The 25,911-nt window shown below is 39.9% G+C and overlaps 2 protein-coding genes across 11 annotated transcripts in view; one reads left to right on the forward strand and one right to left on the reverse strand.

The window, feature by feature from the left end:
• Positions 1–3,578: 3,578 nt before the first annotated feature.
• Positions 3,579–8,498, forward strand: crybb1 (crystallin, beta B1). Its single transcript, XM_017488407.3, has 6 exons — positions 3,579–4,019; positions 4,281–4,421; positions 4,619–4,737; positions 4,976–5,108; positions 5,773–5,915; positions 8,170–8,498. Exons 2-6 carry the CDS (start codon positions 4,302–4,304, stop codon positions 8,345–8,347), a joined length of 693 nt encoding a protein of 230 aa, XP_017343896.1. The 5' UTR covers positions 3,579–4,019; positions 4,281–4,301; the 3' UTR covers positions 8,348–8,498.
• Positions 8,499–9,537: 1,039 nt separating this feature from the next.
• The window catches only part of LOC128635196 (uncharacterized), a 21,691-nt gene continuing 5,317 nt past the window's right edge, over positions 9,538–25,911 (reverse strand). For 3 of the 10 annotated variants that reach the window (XM_053686850.1, XM_053686851.1, XM_053686849.1), the window contains 3 exons: positions 19,374–20,045; positions 19,190–19,273; positions 15,959–16,348 (listed from right to left, as the gene is read on the reverse strand). In XM_053686850.1, the coding sequence (XP_053542825.1) occupies positions 16,275–16,348; positions 19,190–19,273; positions 19,374–20,022 (807 nt within the window). In that variant the 5' untranslated portion in view covers positions 20,023–20,045 and the 3' untranslated portion in view covers positions 15,959–16,274. Of the gene's footprint in view, positions 11,867–12,837; positions 12,982–15,958; positions 16,349–19,172; positions 19,274–19,373; positions 20,046–23,272; positions 23,368–25,911 lie in introns of those variants that run through there. The other 7 variants (XM_053686848.1, XR_008398096.1, XM_053686852.1 and 4 more) reach the window with 7 other exon arrangements.

A 25,911-nucleotide genomic window follows, 5' to 3' on the forward strand; every position in this document is an offset into this window, starting at 1 on the left:
AATGGGGCTGGAGCTGCAGAGCTGAGACCTCCCCGTAGGTCTCAAGCTGGAGCTCTGAGGTTGCCAGGTTGACCTCAGGCGGGGACCCAGAGGTCGCCAGGTTGACCTCGGGCTGGGGCCCAGAGGTCACCTTGTTGACCTTGGGCTGGGACTCTGAGGTCACCACGTTGACCTCGGACTGGGACCCCAAGGTCCCCAGGTTGACCTCGGGCTGGGACCCCAAGGTCGCCACGTTGACCTCAGGCTGGGACCCCGAGGTCACCACATTGACCTTGGGCTGGGGCTTGGGAGCTGCGGATTCTAGCGTGTTCACCCACTTGGAAACTGTGGATTCTAGCATGTCCACCCACTTGTAGAAAAGGTGGAATGGTGGGTCAAGCTGGGGCTTTCCATTGACCCACCACCCCAGTAGATCCAGACCACGAAGATGTCCTGGCCGGTAGAACTCCTCAACAAAAAGTTCAGAGAACTGGGTGACATCATGGAGGGTGGAGGACCCAGTACTCACCAGATGCTCCACCCAGTCCAGGGCCGGGCCGCAAAACTGGGACACTAAGAACCAAATCCACTGTCTCTTATTCGGCTTGGGATATGCCAGGCTGCAGAAATATACCTGGCAGTGGCAGAGGAATTCCAGTGGGTATCTCCCCAATCCCGCTGTCGCCAGTGGGAGTTCGGCGGCGTACCTTTGAGGGAACTGCACGGACAGGAAACGCGGCCAGTAATCCGAGTGCTTCCGAATAAGGTACTCTCCTGCTACTTCCATGGTGAGCAGCGAAGTATTCTCTTATGAAATGAGTCTATAAACAGAAGCAAGCGCAGATCAAAGTCTTTATTCTCAAACAGAAGTCAATAAATATGAAACGCGGTCTAGACTGGAAGAAATAATCAAGGTTTAAACATGAAACTAGACTCGAGGCATGAAACAAGAACAGGACACGAAAACACGACCACTTGGCATACTTAAACGTATTCACCTATACATTCATTCAATGCTGCGCGAAGTACACAGCAACATGAGGGCTTTAAATAACAAACATAATCACGCTTGAATACAGACAGCTGGGACCAATAATGACACACCCTCGAACATCAACCAATACCTATATAGGAAGAGAACCAAAACCAAAACAAAGGTACATGTCCATAGGAAACAGTCCTCCTTATGTAATCTCATGCACGCACGCGCTCTCCAGCTGTCCATGCACGTTGCAGCCACAGCGCCATCTGCCGGCAAAAGCATGAGAGAAATCTAAAAATTTTAGCAAATGTGATAAGAATAAGTGTTGCCGACCTACTTGAGATGGTCCTGCATATGTTTGTATTTGCTGATTTTCTTATTAAAATAGGTAAATAGCTTTAGCAAGTAATGAGTAGCTATATAGCTGGTGTATTTTAAAATTCTCATAAATTTCCATCTGAACGTTATTATAATAAATGTGAATTTTGAAACTGTCCTCACAATTATTCTTGACCATTCATTCATGGATCCTTGCCAGGATGATATACACTCACTAAGGACTTTATTAGGAACACCTACTCACTAATGCAATTATCTAATCAGCCAATCATACGGCAGAAGTGAAATGCATAACATCATGCAAATTCAGGCCAGCAACTTCAGCTAATGTACACATCAACCATCAGAATGGAGAAAAAAGGTGCTCTCAGTGTTTTTGACCAAAGTGTTTTTGATTGTTTTTTGCCAGATGGGCTGGTTTGAGTATTTCTATAGCTGCTGATCTCATAAGATTTTCACATACAACAGTCTCTAGAGTTTACTCAGAATGGTGCAATAAAGAAAAAACATCCACTGTTGCAGATAGAAAAAGCTGTGTTGATAAAGGAGGTCAATGCCGAATGGCCAGACTGGTTTGAGCTGACACTAAGACTACAATAATTCAGATAACCACTCTGCACAGTTGTGATGAGCAGAAAAGTATCTCAGAACATGGTGATCCTTGAGACGGATAAGCTACAACAGCAGAAGACCACATCGGGTTCCACTTCTGTCAGCCAAGAACAGAAAGCTGAGTACAGTGGGCAAAGGCTCAGTAAAACTGCACTGTTGAAGACTGGAAAAACATAGCCTGTTCTGATTAATCTTGATTTCTGCTGAGGCACACACAGATGGTCGGGTCAGAATTTAGTTCCAACAAATGAATCCATGGACCCAACCTTCCTGTCAGTCCAAGCTGATGGAGGTGGTGTGGAGAATGTTTTCTTGGGACACCTGGGCCCCTTTCACGGCCGTAATTTACCCATCTTCTAATAGCTACTTCCAGCATGATAATGCAAATATATATTTGCATAGCTAAGTGAGCAAGCTATATAATTTTTAGTAGAGCATATGGATGTTTTGTTTTTTCAGAGATAATTTTTTTAAACAATCAATTGAACAGGGCACAGTTGGGCAACAAGAAACAGCGGTCAGTCACATGTTACAATATTTTTGATATTTTTGGGTTCAAACATAAGGTACCATGTTTTAAGTGTACAGCGAAAAGAATTAGCCTTGCCATTCCATTACTTTAGTAGGGGACCTGTATCTGCATGTTCTCTTTTTGCATTGCACTGCTGGCAAATTAAGGGCTGATTAGATAACTGCATGAATGTGCAGGTGTACAGTTGGTACACACACACACACACACACACACACACACACACACACACACACACACACACACACACACACACACACACGCACACACACATATATATATACATATATGAGATACACCCCTCACATTTTTGGAAATATTTGATTATATCTTTTCATGTGACAACACTGAAGAAATGACACTTTGCTACAATGTAAAGTAGTGAGTGTACAGCTTGTGTAACAGTGTAAATTTGCTGTCCCCTCAAAATAACTCAACACACAGCCATTAATGTCTAAACAGCTGGCAACAAAAGTGAGTACACCCCTAAGTGAAAATGTCCAAATTGGGCCCAAAGTGTCAATATTTTGTGTGGCCACCATTATTTTCCAGCACTGCCTTAACCCTCTTTGGCATGAAATTCACCAGAGCTTCACAGGTTGCCACTGGAGTCCTCTTCCACTCCTCCATGACTACATCACAGAACTGGTGGACGACACTGAATGTGAAATATTGTATATATATATATATATATATATATATATATATATATATATATATATATATATATATATATATATATATACACACACACACACACACACACACACACACACACACCAAAAAGGCTAAATTTGTTATAGATTTTTATTTTGTGACTATCAAGTCATATAAAAACATTTTAGATTTCCAAACTTTAGTTTTCCAGCACAAACTTAAATGTTACAGCGAAAAGTTTATATGTCAGTAAAGAAACTGCTGGATTTTGCTGCAAAAATAAAAAGCAAGTGTGACAATCAAAGTCTCTAGAAGAACACTGGCTGGTTCTGAAAGATGCTCTGCAAAACTTACAGCTCATTTCCTTATAAAACTACACTAATTCTACCAGAGACAACTTTTTTTTTAAGCAAAGGGTCATCACACCAAATATTGCCTTTGTTTAATTTATTACTGTTTACTGCTCTTTATAGTATTTTTTTTAATGGAGAGACATTTAATTTCATTATTTTGAAGGCATCTTTTCTCTACAGCATTTCTTTGCATGTGCCTAAGTTTATTTCACAATACTATGTATATATGATTCGAGAGGACACAGGTGGAGGATTAGCATGAACTGACCTTTGGCCTATACATTCCTCACATCCGAACGCAGTCTATGCCAGCACCATTATAAAGAGCAAAGTGACACTGTCAGGGTTTTCTATTGACACTAAAGTGCATACAGACAATCAGGCAGAGCTTTCTGGGCAGTGGGATAACATCATGGCTTTAGAGCTAAGACATTCTGATGACAGGGATGTTTCTATTATAAGTCAAACCCCTCCATGCTCCCCTTGCCAGGGTATAAAAGGTAAGGTAATGGATGGATTGAGCAGCACAGGCCAGCCTACGCCACACGGTACAGCTATACTCAAGCAGGTAAGAAGCCAATAATTGCAAACACATACAAAATGGATGCAGAAAGGATTGTTATTTAAGGAATTAAGTCTACCATTTAAAATACTGGTAGCCTGGTAATACTGGTAACCCAAAATCCTATCCAGACTCAATCCAACCAATCAAAGTTCACCATGTCCTCACATGGATTTACCATCCTTCATTATGTTGACCCACTATGGATATTTGGAATATATCCACGAAATCCCATGACATTTTCTACCCTTCCACTCTTACCCACAGACTCTCTAGAACCCCATCAACATGTCTCAGACTAAGTCCGCCTCCAGCCAGGGCACTGATGCCAAGGATAAGGGTGCCCCTGCCCCTCCTGCATCTAGCAAGACCACCAAGACTGGAGATGCTGGAATGGGCAACTACAGAGTAAGTTTTCTTACTCTTCCAAGCAAAAATGTTCAGAGAATTATTTAATAGCACGTAGGAAATCACAACATTGTGGTTTAAACACAAAAGTACTCACCTAAAATAAACTCATAGCTAATCAAAAATTTCCAGCTTTACTTTGGTTTAGTATGTTTAGTATTTAGTACTTAGATTTTCACTTACACTTTTCCCTCCAGATGATGCTGTTTGACCAGGAAAATTTCCAGGGCAGAATGATGGAGATCTACAATGAGTGCATGAACATTTGTGACCATGGAATTGATAGAGTAAAAAGTATCATTGTAGAGTGCGGCCCGTAAGTTTCTCACTAAAAGAATGTGTATAAAACATTTTATTATATAAAAATGTAAAATGGTTATAGAAAAGGTTTATACAGATCAGTAATAATATCAAATACACTTAGCAATTCCTCCTCTTCTATGTGTACTTATATTGTTCTTCTTCCTAGCTTCATTCGTGATCTTGATCATCTGACTGTATCTTTTGCAAATCTGTGTCTGGCACATGTTCTGCTTTTCTCTCTGTCTGTTTAGCTTTGTTGCCTTTGAGCAGACTAACTTCCGTGGGGAGATGTTTATCCTGGAGAAGGGTGAGTATCCTCGCTGGGACACCTGGTCCAACAGCTACCGCAGTGACTGCCTCATGTCGTTCAGGCCCATACGCATGGTAAATACAACAGCTTTCTCAGCATAACATATCAGAAAATACTCTATAGGGCCAAAGGTTTGTGGATACCTGACCATCACACTTATATGAGCCTGTTGGACATTTCATTCCAAAACCACTGGAATTAATATGGAGTTGCCCTCCACTTTGCAGCTATAACAGCCTCCACTCTTCTGCAAAGGCTTTCTACAAGATTTTGGAGTGTGTCTGTAGCAATTTGTGCCCATTCAGTCAAAAGAGCATTTGTGAGGTCAGCCACTGTTGGGTGATGTTGGGTGAGAAGGCTTAGGCGCAATCAGAGTTCCAATTCATCCCAAACATGTTCAGTGTTTGTGCACAGGGGTACAGTCATGCAGAAACCGGAAGGAGCCTTCACTTTCAAAATCTTAAAAATCTCACAAACTGAATTGTAGCAAAGATGGCATTTAATTATATGTTTATAATTATCTATAACATTGAGCTTTTCAGTATGGCCCACTCTATTGCCAGTGTTTGTCTATGACAATTACTTGGCTATGTGCTCAATTTTATGTACCTTCTAGCAATGTGTATGATTAAAAAATCTGAAATCAAGAATTAGGAGGGGTGTCCACAAACTTTTGGCCATATTGTGTACATTTCATTACATTTCAGAAATTTCTCCTCTTTTAACCCCAATACACAGGACCCCATGGAGCACAAGATCTGCCTGTATGAGCTGTCTGATTTCCAGGGCAACAAGATGGAGATCCATGAGGATGATGTCCCCACTCTGTGGGCACATGGTTTCTGTGACCGAGTGGGCAGCGTGAGAGTTCCCGGTGGGGCGTGAGTATTAAATAATTATTTATCCATCATTTATCATCAATAACCACTTTATCCTGATCAGGGTAGTGGTGGGTCCAGAGCCAACCCTGTAAACACTGGGTACAAGGTAGGAGAATTCACTGCAAATGGGACACCAGTCCAATGCACACACACATTCACACCTAGGGGCAATTTAGCATAGCCAGTCCACCCACCTGCATGATGTTTGACAGTGGAAGGAAACAAGATAACCTGAAGAAAAACCACACAAACACGGGGTGAACACAGGGAGAACATGTGAAACTCCACACAGACAGTAGCCCAACCTCAGGATCGAGCTAGGGATCCTCAACCAACTAATACTAGTGTGTGGAATTCCTATTCGGAAGCTCAGGATGGTCTCCTCAACTCTGAGTTCCTCTGAGTGGAGAAAGTGATGTCATATCAACATGGCTGCACACAGAACCAGCAGCAATCAAAGTAGCACTTCTCACCATTCAATCATTTATGCAATATATAAAAGCAATTGCTTTAGGTCAATTAACGTATAGACATATCCTCTTGTTAAATCTATAACATTGACCATACAGATCGCTGTTTTGAGGAGTTAAATATACATCAGTCACAGTTAGCTAGATTGTCGCTAACAAAATATGAACATAGAGATTGAAAATTACGTCATTACAAGCTCCAATTTTACAGTTTTGAGGTAAGTAGAATGCAGCATTACTCCTTAGTAATACTGCATTCAACTAGAGGTTGGAATTTGTAATTCCTGACCAAAAAAACCTTCCTCAAATCAGAATCCCTACTCAGCATGATCTCCTCAACACTGAATTCCGCTGGGTTTAGAAAGTAACGCCAAGTCAACATGAATGCGCACAGTATCAGCAGTATAAATTCGCACCTTTAATATCTGTATACCATGTTGATATTTCTGTAAAGCTACTTTAAGACAATGTCTATTGTAAAAAGCGCTATACAAATAAAATTGAATTGAATTGAATTGAATTAAACAAAGTAGCACTTCTAACATTTAAGTGAGTTACGCTGTATATACAAGTTCACTTTAGATCAAGCATGGCTCGGACAGTAGTTCGGGTTGTATCATAAACAAATGGGTTTATTTTTATGTGCTAGTTCTAACACATATTTTTTTCTATAGTAACAGCTCATTCATAAGCTGGTATGGGGATGCTCCATGAAATAAACAGATTAAAAAATGTACTGTTGTGCCCTATCACAACCATCCAGGCATCAGGGGTGGCACCACTACTCCAAAAGTGGTGGGGCAAAATTTGATGCTTTTATTGACAGAAACAGTAAAGAATCCACAACGTCATCCTTATGCAATACTAGGGTTAACTCGGTTACATTCCACTTCTATGGAAAACCATTGCTAACTGGTGCTTAAACTGATGCTACATGCATACCTCTATGTTTTCTGGGAACTCAGATCTTAGGATGCTGGTCTGTCATCATCTTTTTGTCTGACAGAAGAGGTACATTTATCATTTATCTATAAAATCATACAGACTAACTATGTATTTTGCTTTTAGTCCTATATAGAGCCAGGGTCTGATTATAATACAATAACAGGGCACAACACACCTTTTAATGAATGCCATAGTAGTTCACATTCCGCAAGAGGCTATATGTCACTGTAGTAACTGTCTGTTTCACTAAACATTTTTCCAGCAAGACTTAGTTACTTTATTTGAAGAATGTCATTTAAATAATGTTCCTATAATCGATTCAGAATACAGAATATGTGTATATGTCACTTAAAATATTGAAATGTTAGTGATACCAAAGCGCAGTGAACCCTTTATCGCTCAGAGAGCCCCTTTAGGAGAAATGTCCCACCCCCCAGCTGAACTGGAACTTTTGACTGGTGTTTTAAGTCAGAGCTATCTGTTATTGCCTGAAGTGCTGGGTCACCGTCCCAGTAATTTGAAAAGTGCCGGGTCAAATCCCAGCTCGCCCCCGTTGCTCCAGTTGCCCTGCCAGGCATGGATTATTTTCATGTAGCAGCATGGTTTGACATGTGTTATTCGTTACATAGAGAATCATTCCTATTTCTTCTGAATTTTTAAACCAGTCCATTGATGTTACATTTATTATCTATTAAAATTAAATTCATTACTTCTAAATGTGTACAAACAGTCACTTTTGAATGCACAACTCATTAATTATTTGTGTCCTAAAATAATTGTTAAAAGTCTATGATTATGACTTGAATACCGACGCTCTTTAACTCTTTCTTTAATTCTAGTTGGGTGGGATACCAGTACCCAGGCTACAGAGGCTACCAGTATCTATTTGAGTGTGGAGACTACAGACACTATAATGAGTTTTGTGCCTTCCAACCTCAGATTCAGTCTATTCGACGTGTAAGGGACATGCAGTTTCACCAGCGTGGTAGCTTCAGCCTGACTGCTGCTAAACAATGAAACAGGCCTTCTGCGGAGTGAAGCCCTCTTATGGTGCTTTTTATCCCCTCTTCCTGTCCTTGCTCTGATACTCACTTCAGATTGATATAAATTGCACCAGACATCTGACTGACTTCTTATAATGCAAATAATAAACATTTAGGAAAATTAACTTTCTAATCTGAGTTGTCTTTTCTTTCTTGTAAAGACTCTTACTAAGGTCTGTACCTAAGTCATTTAGCTAGGTCTTTAATGATGGTTGCGCAGTACAGAAAAAAAATATGTCCACCAAGTTGCAGGGACACTGCGGTAAAAGCGTGGAATACATCAGCAGTCACTTATTTTAATGGGTTTCAGTACAGCTTAAAAATGTGACGCTGTAGAGTAGGCGTTCTCCTAATTCATAATTTGCATAGGTCACCGATCATGTGCACTAAATCGACATCACCGACGGTGTTTTCTATTTTGCCGCTGTTCAAATTGAGAATGTCAATTTGTCAAAGTAACTAAATAGCTATTCAAAGTCACACACTAAAATATCACACACTCGCTCCATTTAAACAATCTGAATTCTTGGAACACTTAAGGATCCGCTGCCAAACACTTTTAACAAAAATAAAAAAGAAATGAAAATAAAACAAACTGTGTTGTTGAATTAAACAGTAAAGGTAAGAATTGATGAGCTCACCAGAAACATCAATTCTCTGAACTTTCCCTATTGACCAAAAATATTTTTCACCCCAGAGATCTGTAAATGTAATCCAGTTTAAATAAAAGTGTTGCACCTGCTTTCACTGATAACTGCATGATTCTTATGTACCTAAAATTCAAAGACAGGTAATTATCTAAAGGTAGGCCTATTATGTCCTTTTATAAAGTGACAGGTCACATGTGCATCAAATACATGACTGTTTACAGGGGTTTCAAGCCAGATACCTGTCCGCACTGAATTACATGTGCATCAAATAGCTGTCTGTGTTTACAGGGGTTCTGTTAGAATATTATCCAGCTACACTGCATCACTAATTATCTGACAGATTTTTATACAAGTTCTAAGAGAATTTCAGATAAAATATGCAATTAAACCTTGGTTTTTACTAACTTGTTTCTGCTGCTATTCTAAAAAACCAAACTGACAACTAGTTGGTCAGACTCAACTTTTTCAAAAATAAAAGATTAAATGTTGACAGCAAGTAGAACAAGAAGGCAGGACATTTTGTATGTCTCAGGACACAATCTTTATAGGATCTTCTGATGTACCATCTCCAACACCATCACTTTTCATATGACAGAATGTCTACACTACAAATAGCAAAAATAAATGTGTTAAGAATCAGGTTTGTCAGAAATAATAATAAAAAAAATTGTAGCTTGGTTGTGTACCTGTCTGAAAGTAAGTGGCTTTCCTTGAGAAATGAAGTCATTTACAGGCAAAAACACCACAGTCATTCCCATTTGTCTGTTTGGGAATTGCCCAGACACACAATTAAAAGTATAACACTTAGCATAAAAGGACATTTTAAATAATATTTCTATAATTTATTATATGGTGGTATGTATACATTGGTTCTCATTCGGCCGATGGTCCATCTGGAAGCCTCCAAAAGCCTCCAAGATGCATCCTTTTTTGATTTTGTACTCCTCAAATTAATTGCACATGAGAGCTTCAAAGCAGTTTGATGATAAAACCAAAGTTGCATCAATTGGACATAACTCACAACAATATTGTCACGTATCGTGATGGAGTGGAGATAGGACGGATGCAAGTGCAGAATGAACAGTGTTTATTTTACAAGAGAGACAGGCAGATAAATCCAAAACGTGATCCAAAAACGTAATCCAAAACAGGCGAAGGTCAGGCGATCGGCAAACAGGCATACACAGGGTTAAACATGAATCAAGGTCGTGGTCACGGAAAACAGGGTCGATAAACAAAACGAGAAACATGAACTATAACGAGGAACTGGGAGCGGATAATCCAGCGTGAACTAACTCTATACATGAAACGAGACTATGACTACTATACGAACTAATCTAACTCTACGATAATCTTCCACGCTGTGTGCTGGGAGGCGCGCGGTATAAATGTGGACATGATCAGCGTCTAAACTGCTAGCAGCTGAGGGCAATACAGACACACGTGAAATCCCAGCCAATGACAGAACAGGGAGGAGACATGACAGAAACATAAACAAAACACACGTGTCCAGATGTCACTACTGTCGACAATGGAAAAGCAGGTGCTCGTGCATTTGCGCTTAGCGCACGCTGCTTCAAGGGGGAATCATGACAGAACCCCCCCCCCCCCCCCCCCAAAGGCACTCCTCCCGGAGTGCCATGAGTCATCCCATTTCATTGGCGCCCCGGCCCCCTGGGCTGAATGTCCCAAGCAGAGTTAGGAAACCGCACGGTGTTCCTGGCGGCGCAGGGAAGCGGAGCGACGTCCCTGGCTGAACAGGGAGGCAGAGTAACGACCACAGCCGGGCAGACAGACTGAGTGACGTCCTCGGCGGAGCAGAACGGTGGAGCGACGTCCTCGGCGGAGCAGGACAGCGGAGCGACGTCCCTGGCTGAACAGGGAGGCAGAGTAACGACCACAGCCGGGCAGACAGGCTGAGCGAAGTCCTCGGCGGAGCATGAAGGCAGAGCGACGTCCTCGGCTGAACAGGGAAACAGAGCGCTGTACTCAGCAGAGCAGGGAAGCAGAGCAACGTCCTCGGCTGAACAGGGAAACAGAGCGCTGTACTCAGCAGAGCAGGGAAGCAGGGCGACGTCCTCGTCGGAGCATGAAAGCAACGCAACGTCCCCGGCTGAACTGGAAGGCAGAGCGACGTCCTCGGCTGAACAGGAAAACAGAGCGCTGTACTCAGCAGAGCAGGGAAGCAGGGCGACGTCCTCGTCGGAGCATGAAAGCGGAGCGACGTCCCTGGCTGAACTGGAAGGCAGAGCGATGTACTCAGCAGAGCCTGCAAGCTGTACTTCGCTGGTCATGTCAGCCGACTGGAATGTAAGCAGAGCTTGGTTGTCCGTGTCAGCAGACTTGGGCTTTGGCAGAACTTGGGTGGTTGTGTCGGTAGTCTTGGGCATGGGATGAACTTGGGTGACCAGGTCGGTAGACTTGGGCGTGGGCTGAACTTGGGCGACTGGGTCGGTAGACTCGGGCTTGAACAGAACGTGGTCGGCCGTGTCGTTAGACTTGGGCATGAGCAGAACTTGGTCGGCCGTATCAGTAGACTCAGGCGTGAGCAGAACTTGGTCGGCCATATCAGTAGACTCAGGCATGAGCAGAACTTGGTTGGCCATATCAGTAGACTTGGGCTTGAGCAGAAATTGGTTGGCCGTATCAGTAAACAAAAACATAAACAAAACACACTTGTCCAGATGTCACTACTGTCAACAATAGAAAAGCAGGTGCTCGCGCATTTGCGCTTAGAGCACGCTGCTTCAAGGGGGAATCATGACAAATATGTGGCAGATATCATCATGTCTCTGACCCAAGGAATCACAGCACTGGATTGTCTTGGATTTGAACTCAATTACCTGGTGATAAGAAATGGAGGTAAAAGGTTAAAGACATAAGTAAAAGAGTAAATATACAAAGTGTTTTACATTTTTAGTCATACAGTATAGATATAGAAACAATGTGTTACAAAGGCATTGTTATTCATAAATTACTTTACAGCCAAAGCCCAGTGCAAGCCAAGGTGCAAAGGAACAAAAACCAGATCATAGAGGAATAGATCCACTGTTTTTGTCCATTTCTTCACTGCTGCATGGCCTGCAAAATGTTCATCACTACTAAGAAGCTTTGGGAAGAAAGATATTGAAGATATAAAGAAGATATTGTCGGTGCATTACTTCGTCTAGATTTTGTGGGCTCACTCCTCTTAAATTTACTTCTGTATTAATGTGCTTCTCTGTTTTGATGCTCTGACTGGGTTAGAGTTTATTTCAATTTATTAATGTTGTTTCCTCATCTTTACGTGCTACACTGTGTTATATGTATTTTTTTTTTTTTTTTTTTTTTTTTGTTTCTTCTTCTCAATGAAATATTTGGGAAAGGGAAGGGACGAGAGAAGAGAAAAGGTAAATGAATCACATGAAAATGAATCACATGTAAATGAATCACATGTAAATGAATAAATAAATTACAGATTCATTAATAGTACAGTAACTGCATATTGCTTGAAGCAAGTCGTTGTCCATCTCTGTGTCTTCTGCCCTCTCTGTCTTTTTAGACTTTTTATGGAAATGCCATCATTTGTACAGCACATAGAGCCCTTTTCAACAATTGACTATTAAAAAAAGGTTGCCAAATGCCAACACAAGCCATGTGTACTATACACAAAGTTGACAGGTCAACAAAACAAAACAGAAAAGGAAATAGTACATAATTTACAAAAATAACACTTTGGCAAACATTGTATAGCACTATATTGCTATAAGATAACAAAAGTTCAAATTTTGATTACTTTTTTAATTTACATAATTTTTTGGGTAATAAAACAAACCTTCATTTTTCAGCTGCCATCACTCTCATTTTACGTTTCCTGACAGTTTTTTGTTTGGCCTTCTTACAGCAACTTGGTAAAGCCCGAAGGTTTTGCTTGACAGCTTCTTGCTGCTGGAGAACCAGGCCATGATCCTTGGGTAAACTAGATTTAAGTTCATGAACACAAGATGCATTCTGAATTGCCTCCTTGTCAGTGCACATATATGATACATCAATATAAATGTTTGAGCTCTTTGCGTAGATGCCGCTGACCAGCTCCTACACCAGTTGACTGTGGCTCACTGTTGTGTCTGCTTCCTTGGACAAGGCAGAGGACTAACACAAACATAAGTAGAGAAGTCTTCTTGAGTGCTGATTTCAGCAATTGGCGGATTGGTTAGAGCAGCACTGAAATCCAGAGTTATATATGGGCTTTGACAGTACACTGAGCTAAGGTCTCCCCATGTGTGACTAAAAACAGCAAAGAAATGCTTGCATGGTAAGAACGTTGTTTTGAAGAGGACACATTCACAAGATAGGTACCTTTCAGAGTCATTGAGTTCTATGCTGTACCATCCAGAGGTTGTCTCACTCTTTACCTTGAATGATTCCTTTCCAAGTACCCCGACATTCTCTTATGGATAGATGGAAGCTGCTTGTATACTGTTTAAGCAAATGTTTGACAAAACTCCTGGGTCTGTCTCTCACGAACGTTGGAACATCTGTTTTGTATGCCTTGCATTCACTACTGTAGATGAAGTTGAGTCTACTGTAGGATAGCAATGAACTCGCACATAACAGTTTCAAGCAGAGATGGCCTTTTATACCAATCTAAATCTAGTGTACAATAATTGAACATGTGGAACACAGAACATGTCCAGTGCAGTACCTCACCTCCCGAATACATAGCCACCTTGTGTCAACATAATGTCTGACTTCAAATTATTTCTTGTAATTCTTCAGTCTGTCAACCTCCCTATCACAAAATGATTCAGTTGGGGCACTAGCTATCTCACACAGGTGGCCAAGAAGTTCGTTTTGCTCAGAGAGGGACAACTTGTTCTTGGCTCCCAGAAAGAGAGTGTATGGGATATTTAACACAACTATATAAAAGCGAGTTATGCTGAAAAGATCTCTTGTGAACTAAAAAGGAGTTTTTTGTGAACCTTGACATCATCCAATAAGAGGGCATATTGTTATCGGGACATTAGCCTCTGTGTTACTCCATCCCAGCCAATAGAATGGTTAGGCCCGCCTTTCAGCTATTCACGGTAGTGAGGGTGATGCCAGTGGTGATGCCAGTGGCGATGCCATTGGCAACTGAATCATCGTAGTGGTATATTGGTACTTACTTTCTGTTGCGGGTGTAAACTACTAACATTGTGGAATACCACAAGAGGGTCTAATTTGGAGGGCATGCTCAAGATAACCTGCCGTTCCATTGCACTGGTGAGTTTATGTTCCGCTCACCTATATGCTAATGTCTGCCATTTTATAACCTCGCAGAAACATCAATTAGATTTGGATCACCATCAGATCTGATAGAACTCGATCAGGCGACTGAAAGCTTAGAATCAACACTCCGCTACATGCTAGATAGAGTGGCTCCACTCAAAAGAAAAATAATTAGAGAGAAAAAATTAGCACCCTGGTATAACGATCAAACGCGTACCTTAAAATAGACAACTCGATAATTAGAACTTAAATGGCGTCAAACCAAACTGGTGATATTCCAAACAGCATGGAAGGAGAGCCTCCTGAAATATAGGAAATCTCTTAGCGATGCTAGAAAACTCTCTCTCCACCTTAATAGGAGATAACAAAAACAATTCTAGATTTCTATTCAACACAGTAGCAAAATTAACTAGGAATAAAACCACTACAGAGAGAAACACTCAATCATTACATAGCAGTGAAGATTTCATGAAATTTTTCATTGGTAAGGTTGAAAATATTAGATGTGGAATTCAGGCTATTAAATTAAAACCAGACAGTATTGTAACAAACCCATTAGATGTTAATGTAGCAATATCAGATCAATGTTTAGAGTGTTTTGCTCCGCTTAGAGAGACCGAACTAGCTTCATTAATCTCTTCAGCCAATTCATCATCTTGCATACTAGATCCTGTGCCTACATGTTTCTTTAAACAGATTTGTCCAGGTGTAATTGAACCACTTTTAAATATAATCAGTTCTTCCCTTAGCACTGGCTATGTTCCTAAATCACTTAAATTAGCAGTTATTAAACCCCTGATTAAAAAACCTGACCTTGACCCCTCTCAACTGTCCAGCTATAGACCTATATCAAATCTCCCCTTCATCTCTAAGATCTTAGAAAAGGTTGTAGCAAAGCAGTTATGCTCGTACTTAGATAGGAATAACATTCATGAAATGTATCAGTCAGGATTTAGACTTCATCATAGCACAGAGACAGCGTTAGTTAAAGTAGTAAATGACCTACTACTGGCCTATGATCAGGGTTGTGTCTCGCTGCTTGTGTTACTCGAACTTAGTGCAGCTTTTGATACTATAGATCATACTATTCTCCTTGATAGATTAGAAAATGTTGTTGGCATTAAGGGAACAGTCCTCTCCTGGGTCAGGTCTTATCTGACCGATCGTTATCAGTTCGTAGATATAAATGGAGACTTCTCCATGCATACCGAGGTTACCTTTGGAGTTCCACAGGGTTCTGTTTCAGGCCCACTGCTTTTTACTTTATATATGCTATTTACTTTTTATATGCTACCTCTAGGTCAAATTATTCGTAAACATGGAATTAGCTTCCACTGTTATGCTGATGATACACAGTTGTATGTTTCAGCGAAGCCAGAGGACAGACAGCAGCTTAGTAAAGTTGAGGATTGTGTAAAGGACATTAGATGTTGAATGTTAACTAACTTCCTTTTATTTAATTCTGATAAAACAGAAATAGTTTTATTAGGATCACGTGTAGCTAGAAATAAGCTTTCTGATCACATGGTTACTCTGGATGGACTTTCTGTTTCATCATGTACAGCAGTAAAAGACCTTGGAGTGATTATTGACTCCAGCCTATCATTTGATGCTCATGTAGATAATGTTACTAGGATAGCCTTCTTTCATCTCAGAAATATTTCTAAGATAAGAAATATATTCAATTCAATTCAATTCAATTTTATTTGTATAGAGCTTTTTACAATAGACATTGTCTCAAAGCAGCTTTACAGAAATATCAACATGGTATACAGATATTAAAGGTGTGAATTTATCCCAACTGAGCAAGCCACTGAGTGGCGACGGTGGCAAGGAAAAACTCCCTAAGATGTTTTAAGAGGAAGAAACCTTGAGAGGAACCCGACTCAGAAGGGAACCCATCCTCATCTGGGTAACAACAGATAATGTGAAAAAGTTCATTATGGATTTCTATGAAGTCTGTATGGCCTTAGGAGCAGCCGTAGTCCCAGCAGTCTGGAATTAGAGAAGATTTGAGCTCCATCCAGAGGAAGAAAGGATCTGGATCTCTAGTATCTCCATAAATTTGTGTGGGGCTCGGCGAAAGGAGAGAGGGAGAAAAAAGATTATTATGACTGCAAAGTAGTAGAACAGAATCTAGTCAGGGTAGGCTTGACTAAACAAATACGTTTTAAGCCTAGACTTAAACACTGAGACTGTGTCTGATTCCCGAACACTAATAGGAAGACTGTTCCATAACTGTGGGGCTCTATAAGCGAAAGCTCTCCCCCCTGCTGTAGCCTTTACTATTCGAGGTACCGTCAAATAGCCTGCATCTTTTGATCTAAGTAGGCGTGGCGGATCATAGAAAACCAAAAGGTCGCTTAGATATTGTGGCGCAAGACCGTTTAGTGCTTTATAGGTTAATAAAAGTATTTTATAGTTAATGCGAGATTTTACTGGGAGCCAATGCAGTATTGATAATATCGGTGTGATATGGTCGTATCTTCTAGTTCTAGTTAGGACTCTAGCGGCTGCATTCTGGACTAACTGGAGCTTATTTATATTCCTACTGGAACATCCAGACAGTAAGGCATTACAGTAATCTAATCTAGAGGTGACGAATGCATGAACTAGTATTTCCGCATCATGTAGTGACAATATGTTTCTTATTTTAGAAATATTTCTGAGATGAAAGAAAGCTATCCTAGTTATATTATCTACATGAGCATCAAATGATAGGCTGGAGTCAATAATCACTCCAAGGTCTTTAACTGCTGTACATGATGAAACAGAAAGACCATCCAGAGTAACTATGTGATCAGAAAGATTACTTCTAGCTACACGTGGGCCTAATAAAAGTATTTCTGTTTTATCAGAATTAAGTGGAAGGAAACAGTAGAAGTTAACATCCAATGTCTAATGTCCTTTACACAATCCTCAACTTTACTAAGCTGCTGTCTGTCCTCTGGCTTCGCTGAAACATACAACTGTGTATTATCAGCATAACAGTGGAAGCTAATTCCATGTTTACGAATAATTTGACCTAGGGGTAGCATATATAAAGTAAAGAGCAGTGGGCCTAAAACAGAACCCTGTGGAACTCCAAAAGTAACTTCAGTACGCATGGAGAAATCACCATTTACATCTACGAACTGATAACGATCGGTCAGATAAGACCTGAGCCAGGAGAGGACTGTTCCCTTAATACCAACAACATTTTCTAATCTATCAAGGAGAATAGTGTGATCTATAGTATCAAAAGCTGCACTAAGGTCGAGTAACACAAGAAGCGAGACACAACCCTGATCGTAGGTCAGTAGAAGGTCATTTACTACTTTAACTAACGCTGTCTCTGTGCTATGATGAGGTCTAAATCCTGACTGATACATTTCATGAATGTTATTCCTATCTAAGTACGAGCATAACCGCTTTGCTACAACCTTTTCTAAAATCTTAGAGATGAAGGGGAGATTTGATATTGGTCTATAGCGGGACAATTGAGACGGGTCAAGATCAGGTTTTTTAATCAAGGGTTTAATAACTGCTAATTTAAGTGATTTAGGTACATAGCCAGTGCTTAGGGAAGAATTTATTATATTTAAAAGTGGTTCAATTACTCCTGGACAAATCTGTTTAAACAAACATGTAGGTACGGGATCTAGTATGCAAGTTGATGAATTGGTTGAAGAGATTAATGTAGCTAGTTCAGTCTCTCTAAGCGGAGCAAAACACTCTAAACATTGATCTGATATTGCTAATCACCAGTTTGGTTTGACGACATTTACGTTCTAATTGTCGAGTTGTCCATTTTAAGGTTCGCGTTTGATCGTTATACCAGGGTGCTAATTTTTTTTCTCTAATTATTTTCCTTTTGAGTGGAGCCGCTCTATCTAGCGTGTAGCGGAGTGTTGACTCCAAGCTTTCAGTCGCATGATCGAGTTCTATGGGATCTGACTGTGATCCAAATCTAATTGATGTTTCTGCGAGGTTATTTATGAAGCTCGGTGCAGTAGCTGATGTGTAGGTACGTTTTACGCGGTAGCGACGCGAGGCGGAAATATTATGATCAATACGTATTATGAACGAGATAAGATAATGGTCTGAGACAACTTCAGACTGCGGAAAAATTATAATATTTTCTATACTTAGTCCGTATGTTAGTATGAGGTCAAGAGTGTGACCACCATTATGAGTAGGCCCGATTACGTTCTGATTAATCCCTACTGCATCTAAGATGGACACAACCGCTAATCTTAGAGGGTCTTCCAGGTTATCAAAATGAATATTAAAGTCTCAGACGAATTAATGCTTTATCTACAGACACAACCAGGTTTGAGACAAAGTCTGCAAATTCACTAAGAAATTCAGTATATGGCCCTGGGGGTCTGTAAATTATAATTAGAGGAATTGACTTATTTTTTGTGGCTACATAACTTATACTGGTATAAAGAATTTCAAAAGAATTAAATTTATGCTTAGGTTTTTGTGTGACGACTAGATTTTTACTATGGATGAGACCAACACCTCCTCCTCTACCAGTTGAACGAGGCTGATGTACATAACTGTATCCAGGAGGACTGGCTTCATTTAATGCTATGTACTCGTTTGGTTTAACCCAAGTTTCTGTTAAACACATTAAATTACATTCCTGATCAGTAATGATGTCGTTAACAATAAGAGCCTTAGATGCAAGAGATCTAATGTTTAATAGTCCTAGCCTCAGATCAAAAGTGCTGGCTGTGCATTCAATATGATTTAATTTTATGTTAATTAGGTTACGAAGATAGACTTTCCGAAATTTTCTATATATCTGTATAGCTCGGGGAACAGACACAGTCTCTATAATATGTATTACCGGTGCCAGATTTTTAATTGAACATTGATAATACTGAATGTTGTTATTATTGGAAGATGTACTTATGGTAGGCAGTCACTTGGTGTGTAGCGCCTTGGAGATGTTGTCTGACAGCAGTTCCGCTCCAAGGCTGCTGGGGTGCAGGCCATCAGGACGAAACGACCTAGGACGCTCCCAGAACAGAACAGTTATTGACAAACACCAGATTCTGCTCATTACACCAAGAGACTAACCAATCATTTAATGCTAGAAGTCTACTGAACTTTTCTGCTCCACGTCTGTATGTGGGAAGAGGTCCAGAGACGATGATCTGCCTCGTACCGTCTCGATCAGGCTGGAGAAGTCCCTCTTCAGAACCTCCGTCTGCTGCAGCCTGGTGTCATTCGTCCCCGCGTGCAGCACAACCGCTCCAATGCGCTCGTCCTTCTTCAGGATCCCGGATACCTGCGCAGCGACATCAAGGACACAAGCACCAGAAAAACAGTGTGTGCGCACCTTACCTTTAGATGAGGCTACACGGACGTTCCGCACAATGGAGTCCCCGACGATCACAGCGTTGGGTCTGGTCTGACGGAGAGGGGCGAAGCGGTTCCTGGTTGGAATCTCGAACACCGGAGGTGGAGAGGGTCCAGCCAGCGCCTTCCGCCGCTGGTTCACCCAAGGCCCGAGGTGTGTTGGCGCCGGCGTGACGGAGACCACGGCTGAGAAAGTCCTAGGTGCACGGTCCCTGCACAGAGAAACACACGGCGTAGAGGGGCTGGGAGTGGAAATACCACGCTGTGTGCTTACCTTGGAAATGTGGGCAGAGGCACAAGATGTTTCCAGCGCAGTTTGTCGTTCCAGCAGCTGGGCCTGCTTGTCGAGTAGGCCGCGGATCTGCTTCTCCACATCCTCCAGTTCCAGCCGCACCATGTGAAGCTCGAGCGAGTCCTCATCTGCACTCAAAACCGGAGAGACAGCAGACATATTTGTTTTTTAAACAGAACAGCGGTAAATGAGAAATGTGAAACGTAAACAAGGCTAGCGGTAGGTGATGCTAGCGGGCTACGGGCTACAAGCTAGTCGCGGATGTTTGTAAAAAAAAAAACAAAAACAAAAAAACCCATCAAATTTAGCGACAGCGCAACGCTACGATTGTTTTATCTAAAATAGTGTCAGTAATATTTCTATAACGTAAGGTAAATAAATGTAAAGTATAGAGATTAGAAGAAATTAATGTAATAGCATTAGCTCGAAGGGTGCTGCTTCCTCAGTGACACTTCAGGTTGCCAGATACTCTCAATATTGTCATTACATGATTCACAAATACTAGTTCATGCATTTGTCACCTCTAGATTAGATTACTGTAATGCCTTACTGTCTGGATGTTCCAGTAGGAACATAAACAAACTCCAGTTAGTTCAGGATGCAGCTGCTAGAGTCCTAACTAGAACCAGAAGATACGACCATATCACCCCAATCTTATCAATACTGCATTGGCTCCCAGTTAAATCTCGCATTGATTATAAAATACTTTTATTAACCTATAAAGCACTAAACAGTCTCGCACCACAGTATATAAGCGACTTTTTGGTTTTCCATGATCCGCCACGCCTACTTAGATCAAAAGATACAGGCTATTTGACGGTACCTCGTATAATGAAGGCTACAGCAGGGGGAAGAGCTTTCGCTTATAGAGCCCCACTGTTATGGAACAGTCTTCCAATTAGTGTTCGGGACTCAGACACAGTCTCAGTGTTTAAGTCTAGGCTTAAAACGTATTTGTTTACTCAAGCCTACCCTGACTAGACTTTCTATTATGCTAATTCCCAGTCCTAATAATCTTTTCTCTCCCTCTCTCCTTCTGCCGAGACACACACAATTTTATGGAGATACTAGAGATCCTGATCCTTTCTGATCTCCGGACCTGCTTGATCCGTTTCGGATGTCCTGCCTCTGGATGGAGCTCTAATCTACTCCAATTCCAGACTGCTGGGACTACGGCTGCTTCTAAGGCCATACAGACTTCATATAAGTCAATAATGAACTTTTTCACAATATCTGTTGTTACCCAGATGAGGATGGGTTCCCTTCTGTGTCTGGTTCTTCTCAAGGTTTCTTCCTCTTAAAACATCTTAGACAGTTTTTCCTTGCTACTATCGCCACTCAGTGGCTTGCTCAGTTGGGATAAATTTGCACCTTTAATATCTGTATACCGTGTTGATATTTCTGTAAAGCTGCTTTGAGACAATGTCTATTTTAAAAAGCTCTATACAAATAAAATTTAATTGAACTGAACTGAATATGCAAATTTACCTCAATGTAAACAGCGCTTGCAACCACGCCCTGTGCTGCTGTAAGCTAACGGCTAAAATGTATTATCCCTGTTAACATAATAGAAATGTATTTACTGGTTAAACGTGATATTTTATGGTATTCTGGACTGCTACCGCTGGTGAGTGGAGTTATATGTTTTTTAACTGTGTTTTACGTCGATTGTTAAATTGTGTGTATTAACCGTTGCCCCCTTGAGGCCTAGCGGCCTGTTGAGACACTTATATTAGTGAATGATAACGGAGAGCTGGTTTTCATGCACTTCATTCATGCATTTAGGGCTATTAAGTGTATTTTGAATGTTTATTGAGTTTATTGATACTAGCTTTAGCCTATGACAGCAATGTCAATAGTGTTAGCTGTAAGGTAATTTAATGTTGACTGATTCCATAGATTCTGAAGATCCTTGGAGGAACTGTTCCAGTACTGGATGGCGAGCCAACCCCACTTGATATAGAGCCTGGTTGTAGTTAGGAGGTTGCAACCTAGAGACACTGAGCCAGAGAGCCTTGATCTGTTTCACCTTGGCCCAAGGGGTCAGGCAGAACTGTGTGCACACTGACACTTGCTTTCCCTAGAGGAAGAGACCCACCTTGCATTAATACAATATCGGTGCAATCGATGGACTGTGAACTTTTATTTTAACAGACCCAGGTCTAGTCAAATTTGAGTGCACTCACAACTGTACTGAGCTTTTATTATTTTGATATTCTTCTTTTGTATATTTGGGATCCTACTTTTCCACTTTTCCATATTATTCCTTTGCCATTGCACTTGTTCTTATCGTGCGTTGCATTCAATATATGCAGTTAAACTAATCTCTGTGTCTTGTGTTGTTATTTCACTGTCGTAATCCAACTTTTGGCTTCAGCATTTGAACCTATGATCTTCTGATCTGGACAAATTCCGAACATCTATATACCTTGACTACTCATTACTGTCATGCGAATCTGTGGTTACCTATAATAGTGGCCAGTCTTTGAGTAGCTGGTTACACAAAGATTTGTACATGAGCAGGAATGTAGCACAACATGGAGGTGAAAGCAGTGGTCTATTTATGTAAACGTGAATGTGCAATAACAATATGTTGCCCCTAAAATCAATTAATAATCATGATAACTAATTGTGATCTCAATATTGATGAAAATAATTGTGATTATCATTTTGTCCATAATCATGCAGCCCTACGTGAATTACTTAAGAAGTGGCAGCGGGGTTCTCTTTTATTGACTCCTAAATCCCCTTTATAGCTGCTTGTTTTTCACTTCTATAACTTTTCTCTCTCACAGCAAAGTTGTCATGTCTGTCAAAAACAACATACCATAAGTATTTGTCTGAAAAATATCCAGTTAAGTAGTCCCCATCTAATATGTTGCCCCTTACATAAGACAGAAATAAAGAGTGCACTCCTTTCACCATACTATACTATACCTTTATAAATAGTAATAAAGTTATACATTTTACAGCAGTGGTTCTCAGCTGGTGGGTTACTGGCCTGTAATCAGGCTATGGACAGGGGGTTACTACTGTAACTACTGTAACCTGTAGTAAGAATGATTCACCACCACTTAATGTCAAATGCATAATGCATATACTGGGTTCCTAAGCAAAACCACTTGAGAAACAACAGACATTTGTATTATAAATATTAAATTAATTATATTGAAATAATTACAAATAATTGTATGAAATAATAAAAATTACCTTAACAATGTGCATAAATTCTAATGAGAAATAGCCTTTGTTTGGCAGACCTGAATCTCTTATTTAAACATAGGAAATTCTTGACTCTATGCATTACATTACTTATTGTGTGCATTGAAATGGGCCATGACAATGTCAAATTTACCTTAATATATATCTGACATATAGTTTTGCTGGGCAGTCAACTTTCTTCCTGCTTTGAATGTGAAATCTTCTTCTGCTGATATATTCATGTTCAGTATACTGCAGATGAAAACATTTCTACATCACTACATTTCCTTTCTAGGGCCAGGCACTAATTCAGATGACAAATATTAATTTGGGACTGAGCAAACATTGTCATTTAGCATAGTGGATGTACTTCTAATTATTATACGCATTCTTCCAACTTTATTTCAAAAGTTAAGCACCAATTTACATTGGATCCAATAAATTCCGGAAGTATTACTACTAGACGAATGCTTGGACACACTTGACTCAGACCTTTTGACAAATTAATTTTCATTACATTTTATATTATTTGTGATTACTGGCTAAGTATGTAAAATATGTTTTAAGTACATACACTCACAAATAGCAATTTAGCTGATGTAATATTTCAGACAGGACTCAACAATATGAAGCACTGGCCTGAAGTGTGGCATTTGTTGATCCTGTAAATATGTTTCCGTGCCTTCCAATGTAAACATTCACATTTCTATAAAGTGTTTAACATGTTGCAAAATGCAATTATCTTTTAACTATCCACAAAGTTCCATTATCTAGCTGAATATTTATGTATTTTTCAAAAATGTGAGACTAATTTCTGATATTCTCATCAGTAGAAACGTGCTGTAAATTGAAAATTACTGTTGCATTAAGTAATGGCCTGCCTGAGACATCAATAATGAAAACTTAATGATACACCCTGTCAGAGCAATGTAGATCATGAACTGTCATTCACTACAGGAAATCACAGTTTCAAATTTCCTTTGTATTTCCAGGGTTTCCATAAAACTGATTTTGTTTAACATGTTCTTAAAAACATCCTGAAGTAAACTTTACTTTCTTTTTCTTTTTTTAAATTATTATTATTATTTTATTTTAGAAATAGAGGATTTGCACCAGATAGTTTAGGAAAAGCAGTCAACATGGCTTAAAAAGCATATTAGGATGAACCTCACGACATTGCTTGTGAATGAACTGTGTGTGCAGGGCTGGAATAAAGACAAAGGGTATAACATTTTTGTTTATTGCATATTTTTGGTCACTAGCTATGGAAGTATAATAGTGCCAAATGTCCTCAAGGCAAAATGGCATGTTGAATTACATAAATTGAATAAAAACATATCTCAGTAACAATACTTGAATTTTTCTGCCCAGCAATTTGACACAAATTGAAAAAACAAACAAACACCACTATATCAGTGCTTGAATTAGTTTCCTCTGCAATTCATTGGGTTTGTATATTTTGATTGAAAACAAAATTCCAGCATTCAAAATTCAATGCACACATATTCACCTTCCTAAAAAACGGTTCCAAAATATTCAGTCGTTAAAATACCATCTTCATTATTCGCCAGGTAATATTTCGACACATTATATTTCAACCTCACAAATTCAGGCTACAAAAATTCAGGTCTTAAAATTCAAGACTTTACATCCGGGTCTCACAGGAAGAGCAATGGATTGCCGATACTATTGTAACACGCTGCTCAGAACCTGCTTAAAGTGTTGGTGTTTGTGGTGTGGATTGGGCCGGTAGTGAAACGGAAGATGAACCAAGGAGTAAGTTAAACTATTCTTTATTTATCCAGAGCGCAGTAGTATATTTTACTATACTGTTGAATTACTTTTAATTTATACTTTCGGAAAAATGGTAGTCATTCATTGTGGCAAAGTTATGTTAGCTTTTTGTGACTAGCTAGCTAACGTTAGCTAATGATGTTATATTTTTAACACCTGCATGAAGTCAGTGGCTTCGCTAGCTACATACATACTAGCTAGCTTTACTGATAATCATCAGGGACATGCTGAGTCTGTAGCTTCATGCGCGGACATGTCAAGATATTACACTACCTTAAAAATACTTTGAAAGCCCCGGGTTCCCAGACTATTTTCTGGAGTTCAACAGCCCAAATTCATTAAGCTTGGCTACTAACTATGGCAGTGATTGAGGTATTCTCCTACACATAGTTAAATGTAGCCTAACATTTATAAAATTATTAATAATAAGTCTAAAAACAGCTTATCGAATTGAACAAGGAAAATAAACATAAAATATAGCTGCAAGCAGCAATTATCAGGGTTCAAGCTATTTATGACCCTTAAAGACGTTAAAATATATTACTTAATATTGTGCAATCCTATAAGGAATGACAAGAAACAAAACGTTTAGTCCAGGTCTCCCCTTTATAATACCATTTTCAGGTTTTGAACACATTTTTTTGTTGATCTAGATACTTGAAATAAATGATGGGACATAATTTCCCGCTCTTACAGTAATCATAATGTGATAATATAATTGCAAACCCTGATACCTCAAATGAACAAATGAAGCGATAAACCTTGACAAAATGTGATTGGCAATGTTATTACAATGAGTTTATGGCAGCAGAGGACCACTCTTTGGCTAATTCTGCTCAATAATAGTTATTTTCAGAGGTTATTCTTTTTAAATCATATATGAAGATCTAAGCATTCCTTGATAAGTTACAGGCTTTTGGGTACACTTGCTCAAGCCCACCTTTTAAGGCCTTTAAGCACATGTGTAAAAAGGTATTATGTATTCTTTAACTAGCCTGT

This window comes from Ictalurus punctatus, chromosome 16 (genome assembly GCF_001660625.3).
Source record: "Ictalurus punctatus breed USDA103 chromosome 16, Coco_2.0, whole genome shotgun sequence".
Classification (NCBI taxonomy): domain Eukaryota; kingdom Metazoa; phylum Chordata; class Actinopteri; order Siluriformes; family Ictaluridae; genus Ictalurus; species Ictalurus punctatus.